Source organism: Saccostrea cucullata, unplaced genomic scaffold (assembly GCF_032062105.1).
Source record: "Saccostrea cucullata isolate Sc308-1 unplaced genomic scaffold, CSIRO_AGI_Scuc_v1 ctg12281, whole genome shotgun sequence".
NCBI lineage: Eukaryota > Metazoa > Mollusca > Bivalvia > Ostreida > Ostreidae > Saccostrea > Saccostrea cuccullata.
The window spans coordinates 1633-19202 of record NW_026922281.1 but is presented as its reverse complement, the minus strand read 5'-3'; the positions used below and the strand labels follow the sequence as shown (position 1 = coordinate 19202).

The following is a 17570-nucleotide window of genomic DNA, read 5'->3' as shown; positions in this document are numbered from 1 at the left end:
AGTCACTCACTTATTAGCAATGTTAAGTTTAGTCTTACATGTATTGTGAGTTGATCTCCCTTAACAAGTACTGCTATCTGGCGAGGCAGTACAGAAATTAAAGCGCCTTTGATTGTGCTACAGAGCAATTAATTGGGCGCTTTGTTTGATTGAGTGTCAACCTGTTCACTCATCTGTCAAACAGGAAAAGTCGTATTTCTTTTAATGTTAAATTTGATAAAAATAGACCATGTATGTTTTAAGTAGACACTACGTTAAGCAATCACAATGAGATGCATTGCAGTGCAATGATATCTTTATTTTAGAGCATCAATTTGGTTTCCTAAACTTTTTAAAAAAAGAAAAATGAATTTTAAAAAGAGTTTGTTTCAACCTTATCTTTAATATAAGAAAATAGAGTAAAAGAAAATTGGACTTGTTAACCTTTGATTGGCATTACAATTTGTACAGTGCAATATAAGTGTAGGTAAATTCCTACTAAGATAAGAGGCATTTATATGCGTGCAAATCAAAATTAAATGACTCAATGGTCACAGAGGAGTTTATTTCTTCAGTTTATTTTACAATTACTCAAACTAGTTGCTCGATGAAAAATTATTAATACGCAGTTTTGTCAAAAAAGTCCTCCGACATATACACATAAGTGCTGGAGACTGTTAATTGAGATTTGTATGAAAGAGAACAGTCACATATTTTAAAATGACATCAATTCAAATAAAAAGTATTTCATCTAGTTTGTTTAAGGTAAAGATCCATACCACGTAAAATAACGTTATGTGACGTTATTCTCGTTTGTGACGTTATTTACGTTATTACGTCAGAACGAACCCGACGTCAATATGGTAGACGTTAATATTACCTACCGTAATAAGAAAGGAAAATTTATTTCGAAAAAACAGGCGGAAAAACTTCGGGATTTAAATAATTTTAATTCAAACCATAATCATTTGTCGGATAATACATTTGACCACAATTATGCCATAAAAACAGAAGTTGAAGAAAATACAGTTAGGCCTAACGTTGATGTTTATGATGACACATCGGTGGCAAGCAAGACTTCATGCCGATCAAACAGTGAAAGAGAATGGACACTTGGACGTAGAGTCGTTGAGCTGGGCAGTTTAGCCGATCAATTGCAGTGTTCGCGATGTGGATCTCTCCTCCATTTAAGGGACATAATAGACGAAACACTGTACGGACTGGCCAGTTTATTCACCGTCATTTGCAGATCATGCAACTCCACCCAAAAAGTTTCCAGTGGGAAGAAAGATGGCTGTGGAGGCTATGAAGTAAATTACAAAGTCGCAATAGGTATGTTAATCAATTGCAAAAGGTGCATATACATGTATCCTACAGGTCACAAACACACAATATCGCCTTTATAATTTTGCACATCTTCCTCACATTCTCAAGACTAACTCTCAAAATAATCCTGTAGGTACAATTTCCGTAATCTGTAGTAAGGGTTAGCCTACAGATTAAATGTCGTTAAGAATTTCCGTTTGTCGATGTGCGCCTTTTTTTGGCCTTGTATTCGTAATTTCATAAACACAACACAGTGAAGTAATTCTATCCACTCCAATATTGAAATAACGTTCTTTGGTTGTCCTTGTATGGCCTACATAGTTTCCATCCACTTCATTATTTCACAAACATAAATGCTGCAAAGAGCACATTACTCCAATATTGATAGAGCTTGAAAGCATAGAACCAAATCGTTATCCAGTGACAAGGTTTTTTTCACGATAAACATTTAGGAAATGACGTCAACAATCAGGGGGCACAATTTTTTTCAAGGGAAATAATAATGTTGTACATCTCCAAGTATCCCCTTTTTTAAAACGTAGAATTTTAACAAATCCATCTTGCAAATTACGAACGAATCACAAATTATTCAAATCTATACTTATTAATTATAGTAGGAACTGTCCATGACTGAGAGAAAGAGAGAGAGAGAATCACTGGTTGCCGTCGGAAGCACATTGAGAGGAGAAGGGGTTGGGGGGGGGGGGGCTAAACGAATTGAAAGACAAAAAATGTCAAACTTGAAAAAAAAAAACAAGTTAAAATAAGGTAACCCTTTTATCGCCACCACTTACCCTTCTCTGTAGTCTGTATACACTGTAAACTGATGAAAGATTTGGGGGGGGGGGGGGGGGGGTGACGAAGCACCAATAATATACGCCTATATAACATATATTAATTCTGCTAAAAAAAAATTGGGATGTCTTTGACAGTCATACGAATTTTTTTTTCTTAATACGACACGTTTTAAAATGAATAAATATCCATTTGTCTGCGTCTGTTTCACTGCCAAAAAAAAAAAAAAAAAGAAGACCTTGACGTGCGTTTCCCAAGGCCTTTGAGGGAGGAGGGTCGACGGAATTCATATTTGACTAGTGTATTCCCTGTGAAAGAAAAAGACTTTTCATTTCGGTACCATCAAATATGACCTATTGAACTTGGGAGTTTGATCCACATTTAAATAAAAAAACACATATATACATACACCACACTTTCACCTTGGCCAGAACTTTTGAATAGTTGTTGCTATTTTAATTTTTTGTTTCTTTTTTTGTGTTGATATGGAAAGATGATACCTCATTCATAACTATTTTTTTTGCAATGTATTATAAAAGGAATTCACAATTCCCGGAACTTTTCGCCAAATAATTTTTAGATTTGTAAAATGCGATGTATAATAACGTTTTCTTTCAAAAATTGAACTAAGCACTTGTTTTATCTAGTATTTTGGGAAAGGTTAATCAGAAGAAATGTCACGGGGAAGGGATGCAAACCCGATAACTGTAGGGGGCACTACGATTTTTTTTTATCAAGCAAATAAGTTGATATGTTATTCTTTATATGACATTTTTGACACAGGCATAAAATACCTAGTTTTGTTTTGACATCATATAATTATATCGGTATAGGGAGGGGGGTCCCTTCTCTATGTTTCCTAAGGCCATAAAAAATAGAAAATTACAAGTCACACAGTGTATGTAGAATAAATTCCTATTCAATTTTTTTTTCGTGTACATGCAACCGGATTTAACTTTTTTTATTAACAGAATAATTTATTTCTGGGCTCAGAATTATGTTGATTACACTGAATTCAGCGTTTCTAAGTTCTTCATGTATAAATAAATATTGCTCAAGTCAGCCGAGGCTTTTAAGAAAGCAATGTGTATGTCTAGTTTTTGTCTGCTAAACTGACCCCAGGTCACTCTATCTAAACAATTAGCTTAAATGTGGCTATTTTCTGCTAAGCGATACATAATTGCATAACTAGATCTTTACAATATATCTCTCAGTGCTGAAGGAAATAAACAAGAATGCCCAGGGGCCACATCGCTCACCTGAACACACCTGCTAGGAAGAAGCACATATCAGATCAGAACTGAAACTAGTCATGGCTTTGAAGTACTCGAGAATATATTTTTAATAAAAGATTTCCATATAAATTCCTAAGTAAAACTTTTATCCGCAATTTTGGCCTCCCCCTCCCCCCAGGGGGTCATTATTTAAACAAACTTGAATCTACACTACCAAAGGATAATTTCGCATGAGTTTCATCTTTCCTGGCCCAGTGTTTCTTGAGAAGATTTTAAAAGTTTTCCTTACATAATCCTATGTAAAACTTTGATCGGCCATTTTGGCACCACCCTATCCCTGAATTTCCTAAATATTTGTATGTACAAATTGGATACCCCATTGTGGCCCACCCTACCCCTTGGGTCATAATTCTAACAACCTTATATCTATACTACCTGAGCATGTTTCCCTACATAATCCTATGTAAAACTCCGATCTTCCGTTTTGGCCCCAGCCTATCCCTGAATTTCCCTAAATATTTGTATGTAAAAATTGGATACCCCATTGTGGCCCACCCTACCCCTGAGGTCTTAATTTTAACAATCTTAAATCTATACTACCTGAGCATGTTTCCATGCAAGTTTCATCTTTCCTGGCCCAGTGGTTCTTGAGAAGATTTAAAAGATTTTTCCTATATACATGTATTCTTAAGTAAAGGGGACAGGAAACAAGAGTATATTTACTTTTGGCCTAATAAAAATTTTAAAAAAATTTTAGAACTTGAACTTAATTCTGTTTACTGAATTGAATCTCTAGAAAACAAAGTCCAAGAGGCATAACTTTGTCCAAAATGGCCAATAGTACCCAAAATAGATCTTAACCTAGATATCCGTATGATGAATTATTCAAAATTCTATTTCTGACACATCTGAAAAACAAGAGGCCCATGGGCCACATCGCTCACCTGAGAAGCTTTGACCATTCTGTTCTTTACTAGATTTCCCCCTTGTAATACATATTGTGACCCCACTGATCATAATTTAGACAATTGAATTTGAAATCTACACTACCCCTGGATGCTTCCACATAAGTTTCAGCTTTTCTGGTGCAATGATTCTTGAGAAGAAGATTTTCAAAGAGTTTTCCTATATATTTCTATGTAATACTTAGATTTCCCATTGTGGCCCCAACCTACCCCCGTGGGTCATGAATTGAACAATTTAGAATCTTCAATACCCAAGGATGCTTCCACATAAGTTTCGCCTTTTCTGGCCCAATGGTTATTGAGAAGAAGATTTTTCCTATATTTTTCCATGTAAAACTTTGATTCCCCATTGTGGCCCCGCCCTACTCCTGGGGGTCATGATTTGAACAATTTAGAATCTACACTACCCAAGGATGCTTCCACATAAGTTTCGGCTTTTCTGGCCCAATGGTTATTAAGAAGAAGATTTTCAAAGATTTTTCCTATGCATTTCTATGTAAAACTTTGATTCCCCATTGTGGCACCGACTTATCCCCATGGATCATAATTTGGACAATTTAGAATCTACACTACCCAAGGATGCTTCCACATAAGTTTCAGCTTTTCTGGCCCAGTTGTTCTTGAGAAGTAGATTTTCAAAGATTTTTCCTATATATTTCAATGTAAATCTTTGATTCCCCATTGTAGCCCCGCCCTACCCCCAGGGGTCATGATTTGTACAATTTAGAATCTACACTACCCCAGGATGCTTCCACATATGTTTCAGCATTTCTGGCCCAGTGGTTCTTGAGAAGAAGATTTTCAAAGATTTTTCCCTATATATTTCTATATAAAACTTTGATTCCGAATTGTGCCCTTGCCCTTCCCCCGGGGGTCATGATTTTTACAATTTAGAATCTAAACTACCCCAGGATGCTTCCACATTAGTTTCAGCTTTTCTGGCCCAGTGGTTCTTGAGAAGAAGATTTTTTAATGACCCACCATATTTTTGTCTTTTCTAGATTATCTCCCCTTGTGAAGGGACTTGGCCCTTCATTTTAACAATTTAAAGTTTGGTCAAAATTGGCCCAGTGGTTCTTGAGAAGGAGTCGAAAATGTGAAAAGTTTACGGACAGACAGACGGATGGACGGACAGACGGACACAATGTGATCAGAAAAGCTCACTTGAGCCTTCAGCTGAGGTGATCTAAAAAGAACAGATATGAATGGTAGATCGACAGACAGCTGCAAAGCAACACGCCTTCTTTCCTTCAAAGAGAGGCTTATAAATATGAAATGTAATAGTAAAACTAATAGTTATTTAGTGAAAGTTAACAAGTTAATGTAAATTAATCCATAATGACTATACGTCCGTGTACAAAGGTTAAGTGCATGTTCTATTGTATATTATTTATACATGTATGTACAAAGAACAGATACACTCACCACCAACACAGACACGTTTAAATATCATACCCAGTACACCTGTATGCTCAACAAGTGCAAAACAAACAATCTTTATCAAACATTTAACAAAAATTAAATGAATTTGCATGCATTTTTTTTTCTCCAAAAATTAGTTAATGGCAACAAAAATTGGAATTTAAATTCAGATAACAGAATAAACAACTTCGAATGAAATGCATAGGCGTCCATGACACCCCCTTCCTCTTTCCAGAATTTTGAATATAAGTAAAGGTTGATGTATTGCTGTATACAGGATCATTTGCAGTAATTTTCTTTAGAATTTAAACAATTTAGATTAGATGGATCTTTGTTTTGTGATTTTTCAACTTTGAATGAAGCATTATGTAGATCAATATGAATTGTATGGAAATGTGTTGCAAACAGAAATTTAGCAATACTGTATACAGGGTTATTTTCGCCCCGTGTTATTTTCGCCCTTTTGTGCTTGCCGACAATTTAGCCCCGTTTTAATTTCGCCCAGTCATAGTTCTCTTTAAGAAATTATGCTGTTTAATTTGAGTTCGCCCCGTTTTAAATTTGCCCAATCAAGAAGAGGGCGAAAGGGGCGAAATTAAAACGAGGGCGAAAATTTCCCTGTATACAGCAACTGTTATTGATCACAAAAATAAATATAATGGAATTTGATCTTGTGGCCTGAACAAAGATAAAAATTCAACATATACTGTATGCAGGGAAGTTTTCACCCTATTTTTTCCCTCTTTGCCCTACCCTTATTTGGATGAATTATAAACAGGCCTATGAAGTTACTATAGCAAATCCTATCACCTCTCTCTCTCTCTCTTTCTCTTTTAGGACAGTAATTATAAATCACAAGTGTTCTAAAATCTCCTAATAAGGTTTCCTCATTCTTAACTATTGAGAACGATTTAGTAAATATGGACAGGGGCAATTGATTCAATCTGTAAAATTATAATACCCCCCCCCCCTTCTCCTTTTGTCAGCTTAAATTTCGTATGTACTAAGGCCATCGTTAAATTTAGCTTGTAGCTGAATGTCTCGCATTTTTTTTCTTTCAGGCATGATCAATTCTGGCATGGGACCAAGCCACGTCAATTCATTCTTAACAGCCTGCGATATTCCACCCATCGACCATAAAACCATCGCAAAAAAGGAAAATATCATAGGCGATATTATAGAAAAGGAGGCCCAGAAATCCTGCACAAGGTCGCTGCAGAAGGAAGTGCAGATGTCTGACACACTGGAGTGCAGCTATGATGCTGGTTGGCAGACCCGTGGAGCAGGGTGGAACTACAACAGCATTTCAGGTTATATTTTACCCTCATCAGTTTGAGATCATAACAGTTATCTAAAATGATAAAAGAAATAATTACAGGTTACATAACAATAGGCCCATGGGCCACACTGCTCACCTTAGTAACCTTGGCCATGCTGTTCTTCACAAGATTCCACCTTTGTAATATCTATAGTGATCCCGCCATCTCCCAAGGGTCATGATTTCAAGAATCTACACTATAAGAATGCTTCTATATGTGTTTCAATTTTTCTGGCCCAATGGTTCTTGAGAAGATTTCTAATGATTTTCCTTATATACTTATATGTAATACTTGGATTCCCTATTGTGGTCCTGCCCTACCCTCAGGTGTCATGATTTATATAATTCAGAATCTACGCTACCCCTATCAATTATAACTCCTCTTTACCCAATAATGCTTTTTACCAAGTTTGGTAAAAATTGGCCAAGTAGTTCTTGAGAAGAAGTTGAAAATTAAAAGTTTACAGACGGACAGGCGACGAACAAAACTTAAAGGTGATCAGAAGAGCTCATTTTAGCTTTCAGCTAAGGTGAGTTGAAAAGGTACACAAAAGGTCTACGTGTAAAATTATCAACAGAATTGCTCAATTGCAAACAAAGATGTTAACTGCATGCATCTTTAATTTATAGTTATGTTTTCAAGTAAATCAATTGGCATTTTTTTTTAAAGATTTTTGAAATCTGTATGTAAATCATGTCCTGTGTGACAGATGACATAATAACCACTTACCACCATCTGTTAGCAGCTCAGCTAAATTTTTCTATCTTCAAAGTGAACGATAATTTTTTCATGATACAGGGCATGGGACACTGATTGGGAAGCAGACAGGTAAAATCCTGCAGTACGAGATCCGAAGCAAAAGCTGCAGTGTTTGTGATCACCATGGAGAAGGTGTGATACCAGTCCATCAGTGTTCAAAAAACTGGGATGGATCCAGCAAGGCCATGGAGCCTGATATGGCAGTGTCCATGCTGCATAAAATGAAAGACTGCGGCCACCCAGTACAAGTTATCCATGCTGACAATGACTCCACCACTCTATCTACGCTAAAATTGGACTTCCCTGAACTACAGAAGAAAGATGACAAAAATCATATAAAAAAAGGAATATCTAAAAAGCTTTATGCATTAGCTGCAAAATGGAAGGAACTAAAGTCACAATCATCAGTAATACCATACCTGGTTAGATGCTTTATGTACACCCTGTCCAGGGCTAGAACAAGCGACGATGTTCGAGAAGGTCTATCACAGATTGTACCTCACGTTTTTGGTGACCATGCGATGTGCAGTGACTGGTGTACTTTTAAAAAAGATCCAGATTTCAGGTATATAGAACGAAATTTATATTGCATTCATAAACAAGTGGCCCAGGGTCCACATTGCTCACCTGAGCAATTAGCTAGGAAAAAGCATATATCAGATCAGAACTGAAAGTTTACTGGGGAATGGGGATGGAGGGGGCTTGAATTTTAATCCCCCTGGGGGGGGGGGGGGGGGTCATGATTTGAACAAACTAAAATCTACACTACCAGAGGATAATTCCTTAAAAATATCACTAAGCATGGCTTTGAAGTACTTGAAAAAAAGATTTTAAACAGTTTCCCTATATACTTCATATGTAAAACTTTTATCGGCCATTTGGCCCCACCCTACCCCCGGGGGGTCATGATTAGAACAAACTTGAATCTACAATACCTAAGGATGTTTACACAGGAGTTTCATCTTTCCTGTCTTAATGGTTCTTGAGAAGAAGATTTTCCTATATATTCCTATGTAAAACTTTGATCGGTCATTTTGGTCCCACCCTACCCCGGGGGGGGGGGGGGGGGGGGGGCTGGGGGTTTATGATTTGAACGAACTAGAATCTACACTACCAGTTATGTACCCCACCCCACAGGAAGCACTGAACCTGGGGCCACAAATTTCAAAATTTTGGCAATTTTATCATAAATTTGAAAAGTTTACAAAAACGCCAATGACAACAACAACGACAGACATCGGACAAATTTTGATCAGAAAAGCTCACTCGAGTCTTCGGCTCATGTGAGCTAAAAATGATACCTTAAATTCCTTAATTCTTTAATATATGTTCTTCAAGTTAAAACGAATACTAATTTTACATGCACGCATATTTTATCATAACAAAAACATAATAAGAACGAAAAAAATTCCAGGTTTAAACACCTACCAAATGGGCAGCAGCTCAAAGCAGATGGTCTAAGACAGGCCCTTGAAGAAATGGTTGAAACCTACAAAAAGAGAGCGGATCAACTGGTTAATATGGGGTCAACCCAATCAAATGAAAACTTCAACTTCGTTGTTTCCAGCAAAGCTCCAAAGAATAGGTTTGTATATTATCTTTTTTTTTTAATAAAAAAATACACATTGAAGTCTTTGTGCCAATGCTAACTAATAAGATCATAAAACAGAAGAAGTCCATGGGCTTATTTCAATGAATTGGAATTCCCTTGACCTAAAAATAATACCCTAATGCAGAGATACAAATAGGCGACTAAACAAGTTAATAATTTTTACACTGAGTATTACACTACGAGGGTTGTCCCATAAAATCGTGGACAAAGCGTTTTTCTCGAAAAGTAATGGGTGCACTAAGCTGAAATTTTCAGTAAATGTTTATTTATCATATTTAAGTGCATGCTAATTTTTTTGATAAAATATAGGCAAAAATAAAGATTTTATTATGCTTGAATGTGCACGGGGTATTGTCCTACGGCGCACGGACAAAAAACCAAGGTTTTATTAAAGAATACACAAGTTAGAATTCAAAATAAAAGTTTTAAATACTTAAGATTTGGATTAAAATTATACTTATTCAATTCCACAATCAATTTTGTAGTCTTTGTAAAAAATTTAAGGCATTTGGTTAATTTTTGGCAGTTTCTCGAGCATTCGAAATGGGAAAGTGGTAAACACAACACACGAAAAATGGCGACGTTTTATGACGTTACGGCGCACCAGAGAGCAGTTCCGTTTTAATTCGATGTTGTAATGACACATTTAGAGTCTTGAAATGACCATAGAAGAAAAAAAGATTATAAAAATATCACCATAACTTAACTATACAAATGAAATAGGAGTTTTCTTAGCGAAGACTTTTTTGATCGAGTCCGTGGGGGGGGGGGGGGGGGGTACAAAACATACGGACAAACTCTTAATGTAATAGCAAAAGACGCTGTCACAGTAGACCGCCGATATGAGATTTTCTATTAGTTGAATGATGGTGAGAATATTGTCCGTAACTTACTGATAAATCTTCAGAAGATCGCATGAGGGTGCCAACTGGTTCTTCGATTGTTTATGGAGACTAAAGAATGTGTATCAATGAAATTCCTAAATTTCAGTCGGACTCATCCAATTTCATTTTTAGCAAAGATAAAACGTGACGCTGTTTTAGACATTTTGACGTTGTAATCCATGCGCCGTAAGGTGATACAATACATGGCATAAAATCGTATAATTTGTTTATTTATCCATACATTTATCTGTAATTTGTTGTGTATATTACTAAAATATGTACTAAATAATAGTGAAAATCTAAGAAAGCTGTGATGTTTATTTTTTACACTAGACAACTTGTCCACGATTTTACGGGACAACCCTCGTATGTAAAATATAATTTATACCTACCAAAAAATATTTTTCAGATGTTATGGGCGATCACGATCCTTAACGCATAGGGTATCTGCTGCAGTTCTACAAAAAAATGAAGGACATACTTGGATTAATAAGGTATTTTATATATTTTACACGCATATTGTCCAAAATCATCAAAAATTATATCCCCTTAAACCTATTTTCTAAAAAATACATCTGTAATCAAAATTTTATGTTTTTTTAAAACATTGTTCTTAAAGGTATGTCAAACTGCATCACTATCTCCTGGACACTATTCAAACATTCTTGGCAAACGTTTGGACAGAAAACGCCTCTGGCAAAACACACGTCAAAAGCTAATAAAAACTAAAAAGAGACGTCTGGAACTAAAGAAAAAGAAATCCTCAGCTGCTTCTCTGAGCACAGTGCGAGAGGGTACAATTTATTCCGAAAATATTGAACTCAGTTCATCAGAGGTAAATACCTGCATCATTCCATCAAGTCCAAAACTGAAAGGAACAGAGAACTTTATTCACTTTGACTTAGAGACAACTGGACTGGAACGTACCTCCGATATTGTTCAATTATCTGCTGTGTGTGGAACAACCGTCATGAACAGATATGTAATGCCCAGAAAGAAAATGTCCCTTGCTGCTAGTAAAGTAACCGGAATCAGAGTCTCTCTACACGACAACCAAATGTTCTGCAAAGGTGAGAAAGTCGAAAGTGTTACCATTCAAACAGCTCTCCTGGACTTTATCGAGTTTTTAAAAGGCTTTGAAAATCCTGTGTTAGTTGGACATAACATTTTGAGTTTTGACATTCCTGTCCTTCTTCACAAACTTTCAGAATTTCATCTCAAGAAAGAATTTCTTTCAACAGTCCATCTCTGCATAGACACACTGAAATTAGCAAGAAGATTATTCAAAAAGGACATTGTGGGAAATTATAAGCAGCAAACCCTAGTTTCAGTCCTCTTGAACAAGGAATATGCAGCTCATGATGCAAAGGAGGATGTTATGCTCTTACAGGAACTTTTTTTGGGAGTACTCAAAGACAAACTGTCTAAAAATGATTTGTGCAGTATCGATTTCAAGGACCTATTCGCAACATTAACACCGTTAGTTGAAAACAAGTGTGTTTCTTCAGTGAATGCCAGAAAACTTGCACAGCAAGGTATTGGTCTTTTCCATTTGCAGATTGCAGAGCAGAGAGATTCATCTTCAGGCATTGAAACTATTCTTATAGGTGCATCTCTGAGCAGAAAAGCAGCATTGAAAATCTGTCAGTATTTGAAGAGAGAACAATAATGTGTTAAAAATTACTGGAGCTAATGAGCATGATTTTAGGACTCAATCTTTTCATTGTTATGAAGTATATGAAATACTGATACTTTTTTCTATGTGAATGTTATCGTGGTACTGATGGCTTGACATGACTGCTTATTTCGTTTTTGTCAAGATTGACATAACATATGGCATTGCATGTGATTGTTGGTTTTTATTTATAATCAAAATACACATTGTATCAGTGAGCTACATGTATTCTTATTATGCGCAACAATTAACATTTTATAATCACTCTAGTATTTTTGTTATGGATAATTGTTAAAGGAATGTTCTGGATAACCAAGTTGTCTTTCAAATTGTGCCACTACCTGGTAGTTTTACCCAGCTGAAACTATGAATGTACTGGCCAAATTATTCTTTGGAGAAAATATTTAGGACATATTTAGTTAGAATTGCTTCCAAAATGTACCTCCTATTTTAAAAAAGTACCTCCTGTTTCTTATCTTTTTATCATATTTTTACTTAGAGTTTTAATGTCCTATCAAAACTAGAAAAGTGTCAATGGATAGAGAAAGAGAATTGTGTAAGCTACATGTACATGTAAGTTATACTACAGTTAATATGGTTAAAACTTTAAAGGCTCCTTTCATAATAAGACTTTCCAGCTTTCTGTTATCTAGGTCATTTTTGTACTTTTGATTAAAATTGGCTTAATATTATCACATGACATTTTATTATTATTTTTTTGGGGTGGGGGGGGGGGGCTTTGCATATGCCGATCTCTGATAGGGTTGTTTTTAAAAGCACTTGTGTGTGAACAATAATAGACTGTAAATTTTATTATATCATTTGTATTCTCATATTCTCCTAATTTATAGTAAGTTTAAGATTAATCAGATCATTTTCATAATGAGCAAAGCTTAAATGATCCCCATATTTCAATATTTTATTTGTCAGTTTGTGATAATTTTTTGCTACCTTCTTATTACTCAGTGATTTACTTGTCAACTGAATTTATTAATATAACAATTAGATATGTTCTGATAAATCACATTTCATCAATAAATATATGTATTTAATTTTAAATAATGCTTATCTTTTATTTTCTTGGTACTGTATTATACAGGATTATTTTTGCCCTTTTACACTTTCTTACAAATTTACCCCACTTTGCCCAGTCCCACTTCCATTTTAGAATTTATACATGTACTGTGTTCTTTGAATTCACCCCATGTTGAATTCTCCCACTTGTGACAAGAGCGAAAGGGGCAAAAATGAAACAAGGGCCAAAATATTCATGTATACAGTAATTAAATTGACACAATTAAGAATTTGCATGCATAATTTAGTTTCTGTTTGAGAGCTAGTATACTCTTTATATTTAAACAGAGACCTACTTAGGATGAACTAGGACAAAATACTCTGGGTAGTGGTAATTAAATTCACTAAAATTTACTTAAACATGTTAAAAAAAATAATGTTGAGGTCACCCTGTAATCCACAAAATAATTTAATTAAATCTGTTTTCTTGGCAATAAACAATAACTATCATCTCCATTAAAAGATGTTACCCTTCATTGCCAATAGTGCTGATGTCTACATTGAGTTATCTACAGTTCCTCAGTCTCAGTTGGATTTAGGTCACATGGTTGGACTAATTAGGTCTAGATAAGTAAGTCGTGCATTTCCAGTTTGCCAACAGTCTCTGACAGACCTTTAAATAGATAGAAGCTGACTCCAAAACATTTTCTTCCATTCTCTCTCCAGGATTAAACTATTCCAATTTTACAATTAACAATCCCAATCTTGATCACTTCAAGAATGTTTGAGAAAATTCATATCATGTTCACACATGATTGATTAGAAATAAAGATTTGACATCAATTTTCTCAGGGAAAAATGCGGCATGCTTGCAAATTAACTGTACCGGTAAGGCCTAAAAATAAAATAAAACACTTTTCCTACCTAGACTAGCTAAATTTTTCTCCAGTTGGAATGCGAAACATGCTGTTTATTCATCTTGGCCTTACCAGTAAATATTACAAAAGTTTATAATTGCTATTTTAGTGAGATAGATCAAACTGACTATGGTTTGGACAAACATGTAAAGAGACCTAGGATTGGAAAACTTATCTGTTAATTTTTTCAGTTGAATAAATCTGTTTTAGCATAATACTAATTTGTCTCAATATCAGTGACTTTTTTTGTATTTAGTCAAAACCCCATCTTTATCATTGGACTTGATACCTGGTGGGGCATGTGTAGTTTGTTATATGTCATAACTTAAGATTAAGGAAAAAGTAATAAACATGACTGGCATTGATAGAAAGATTCTAGACCTGCAACACAAGAACCACTGAACCATGGGCGGTTTGCCCTAGCCTTTTATTCAGAATTCTCCAAAAAATATATAATAACAATTTAATTTCTTTTTGCTCTCTGTGACTTTACATTTCAATTCTTTAATCTTTTCTTTGATTGAATATTTAATTAACAATATTTAAAACTAAGTTATAAATTGGTGTATAAAATTAATGGTACTTTTAGTTTGTCCATTTGTGCAAAATATCTGATTTTGACATGGTACCTTTTTTTGCTCTGCAATGAATTCATCTGCAAGCTATGGCAATATCTGGATTTTTCACCCATAACATTTCTGAAATCACAATATAATATGCATTAAAACATATTAAAAAACTTGCAAGTTTTAAATAATATGATTTCAGATTTTTTTTCTTTTCTAGCTGCCCTTATAAGTATAAAAAAAAGACAAGATATATTTGTGAAACACTTTGCATCCAGTGGCAACAAAGTTTGAAATAGCTAATTTTAGCATATAGGTTACAGTCAAGGTCACCAGGTCGTTGACCTTGCTGTCACTTGAAAGAACATTATTAGTGGAGTATGCATACTAAATATAAAGTCTCTTTCTCTTATGTTTCAAAAGTTATGATGAAAAGTCGAAAAAGCTATTTTTAGCATACATGTCACGGTCAAGGTCTCAAGGTCATCGAACTCGGTGCCATTTGAAAGAACTTTATCAATGGAATATGTATACCAAATAAGAAGTCTCTTCCTCTTAGGCTTGTGGTTCAAAAGTTGACAACAGACAGACAAAGACAGGACAAAAACAATAAACAACCTGGATCTATTGAGCCGGACGCATAAAAAAAATTAATTCTCAGATGATGCTCTGAAATCATGGAAATTAAATGTAATACTGTACAGGGGGTTAATTTCACGGGTTGTAATTTTCACGTTTTTCTCTTCTTTGGCACAATCACAGTTTCTTGAATTCGCGGAATTGGTATACATTGAAAGTTTCCTCCCTAATCTATACCTATTGAAAACTTATTCACTGTTTCTTGAATTCACGGATTCATTAACACCGTGAATATAGCGAATATTAACACCGCGAGTTATTTTCCCCCCATACAGTAAACAAAAACTACTCCTAAAAATTCATATCCATGATGTCTTTCATTTTATTATTCCAAACCATAATAATTTGAATTCTTCTTGGAAAATATAAAATATAATGAGATCAAATTCATTTATTCAGAAACTGACAGCCACTGTACTTGTTAATAAACAGGGATTCATCTAGGTTTTTGGGGAAACTACCCTTTCTGGAGAAATTGGGAAAATCATCCGGGGTCTGGGAACCACTAAAGTGAGTGCAGGGCCAGCCCTGCTTGGGGGGTAATTGAATTTCAGCATTTTTATGACCATTTAAAGCACATAAAGTAGCAATTTAAAGTAAAATCATTTTTCTCAAATACTGAAAAATTAAATTACTTTAAATTCTTACTTTTTATGAAGGAAAAATTATATTTGAAGTTTTTATTATTGTAAGGGGAATATTTTACTCATCAAAGGGGGGAAACTAGATCCTGAGGGGAAATTTTCTCTAGGGGAAAAACACCCATTATCGGTAGTAAATATGCCCTAGATTAAACCCTGATAAACCACTTCAACAATCAAACAAATTATTCCCCTTTGCGGGGATAACATCCATTCAAGTCAACCAGCATGGAGCTCTGTTTTTCCATCTATAATGATCTATATTAATATTAATATTGACCAAACTTCGGGGTCAGTATTTAGAAATAAAATATGTTTGAATATGTTCATTACGTTTCATGTTGCCCCATACCCTGGCAATATAGGCACGAATCGAAATATCCCGATAATGTCTAAATATTAAAATAGAAGCGTTACGCCGAGAAGAAGAAAACTCTTCGGATATTATTACAATGCATTATTTTGGAGTTAATGTATAAACTATAATTCGGAAATATATTTAAAAAATTGAACACTTCCTTTAAAAAAAAGAATGATCTGTTCAAATTTACTTCTCATTTCATTTCATACTTACCCTAATTTTCATCAAGAAGACTGGACTGGCGCTGTGCGTGTCGGCTGCTAAAACATTCTGCATGTGGTAGGCCTAGTGGTGGGGCTATTTGGCTATGTCTTCACCAAATATCGTTCAATTGAAATAAAAACCGAAGCATTTTGTTATGTCGACTAGTTTTCATGAATGGCTACTAGTCTGAGTGCATTGTTTGATTGATTTGATCAGTAAATTTGCTTTCCCTTCTTCTCTTCACGCATTTTTTCCCGGAGCACACCAAGCGCATGCGCAGTATCGGTTTACAGAATATTGCTAACCTCGAACCCGAAGACTATTATGCTTGTAACTTTTGAAAACTAATATTTGGCCGTACATCCATTAAACATAAAACATTATAATTTAAACCATAGTCATTATTGTTTCATCAGTGAAAATTTTCATGTTTAAAGCGACTCTAAGAACGAATTCCTAAAAGTATGGATATTAGAGAGATTTTTCAAATAAACATTTTTCAGGGGATTTGGTGTAAAAATGTAAAATTCTCTTGATATATGCCCGCTGCCCCACTTAATTTTTATTCCATATAAGGGGAAAACAATTGGAAAATAACGTGTTAAATTTTAAAAGAAATCTGTAGTTAGAATATCAAGCAGCAATTTATTTTTACTTGTAATGAATTTCATAATTTTGAGCTAAATATGATGAATTCGCCCTAAAAAGTACAATTAAATGGATCAGCAGATGTAAAAATTAATTAAACCCTTAAACAAGCATATCCTCTCTACAATTTATGTGTTAAATATTTTTATTTGCCTTTAATTTTAGAAAGCTAGCATAAATTACTTAATTCTTTCATTTTTGTAATTTCTCGAGACAATGTCTATTTTTAGTAACAGTCCTAACAAAAGGAGGCCCGGTCGACCTAAAAATTTACGCAGATATGAAAAGGACAAATACTTAATTAAAATTCTGAGAAGTTTAAACAAAATCTGTAGCTTCGTTATTCCTGTAGCATGGTATGGATCTTTACCTTAAAAAAGATATTCAAAGCCTAATTTAAAAGAAAATTTAAGGAATTATTTTTGTGCATACCCAAACTAGTCGTTCGATAAAAAATTATCAATACTAAGCTTTATCGAAGCAGTCCTTCCCACATGCACGTATGTGCTGGAGTGTTAATTGAGATCTGTATGAAAGAGAAGAGTCAAATATTAATTAAATGTGAATAAATATCTCCTCCAATTTGATTTGTTTAAAAACATATTCAGG

The 17570-nt window shown here is 34.7% G+C and overlaps 1 protein-coding gene and 1 long non-coding RNA gene across 3 annotated transcripts; one reads left to right on the top strand and one right to left on the bottom strand.

Annotated features, from left to right (window-relative positions):
* The first annotated feature begins 1573 nt into the window (after positions 1-1573).
* On the top strand, positions 1574-12665 carry LOC134261526 (uncharacterized). The gene is made up of 5 exons (XM_062743954.1): positions 1574-7032; positions 7840-8365; positions 9215-9385; positions 10706-10790; positions 10916-12665. The coding sequence occupies exons 1-5, from the start codon at positions 6759-6761 to the stop codon at positions 11963-11965; spliced, it is 2106 nt and encodes a 701-aa protein (XP_062599938.1). The 5' UTR covers positions 1574-6758; the 3' UTR covers positions 11966-12665.
* On the bottom strand, positions 7970-17330 carry LOC134261527 (uncharacterized). 2 transcript variants are annotated; one of them, XR_009990836.1, is made up of 7 exons: positions 16323-17330; positions 14532-14600; positions 11224-11358; positions 10689-10754; positions 9229-9289; positions 8220-8340; positions 7970-8108 (listed from the first exon to the last, which is right to left on the bottom strand). It is a non-coding gene; the product is annotated as an uncharacterized LOC134261527 (long non-coding RNA). The 2 variants fall into 2 exon arrangements; XR_009990835.1 differs by lacking the exon at positions 11224-11358.
* Positions 17331-17570: the final 240 nt, after the last annotated feature.

What these genes read in the sequence shown, in the direction of transcription:
- LOC134261526 (XM_062743954.1), top strand. Translation starts at nt 6,759, where the DNA reads ATGTCTCGCATTTTTTTTCTTTCAGGCATGATCAATTCTGGCATGGGA. An exon ending in GAACTACAACAGCATTTCAG is followed by an intron (nt 7,033 to 7,839) that starts GTTATATTTTAC and finishes TTCATGATACAG; the next exon opens with GGCATGGGACACTGATTGGG. An exon ending in AGCAAAGCTCCAAAGAATAG is followed by an intron (nt 9,386 to 10,705) that starts GTTTGTATATTA and finishes AATATTTTTCAG; the next exon opens with ATGTTATGGGCGATCACGAT.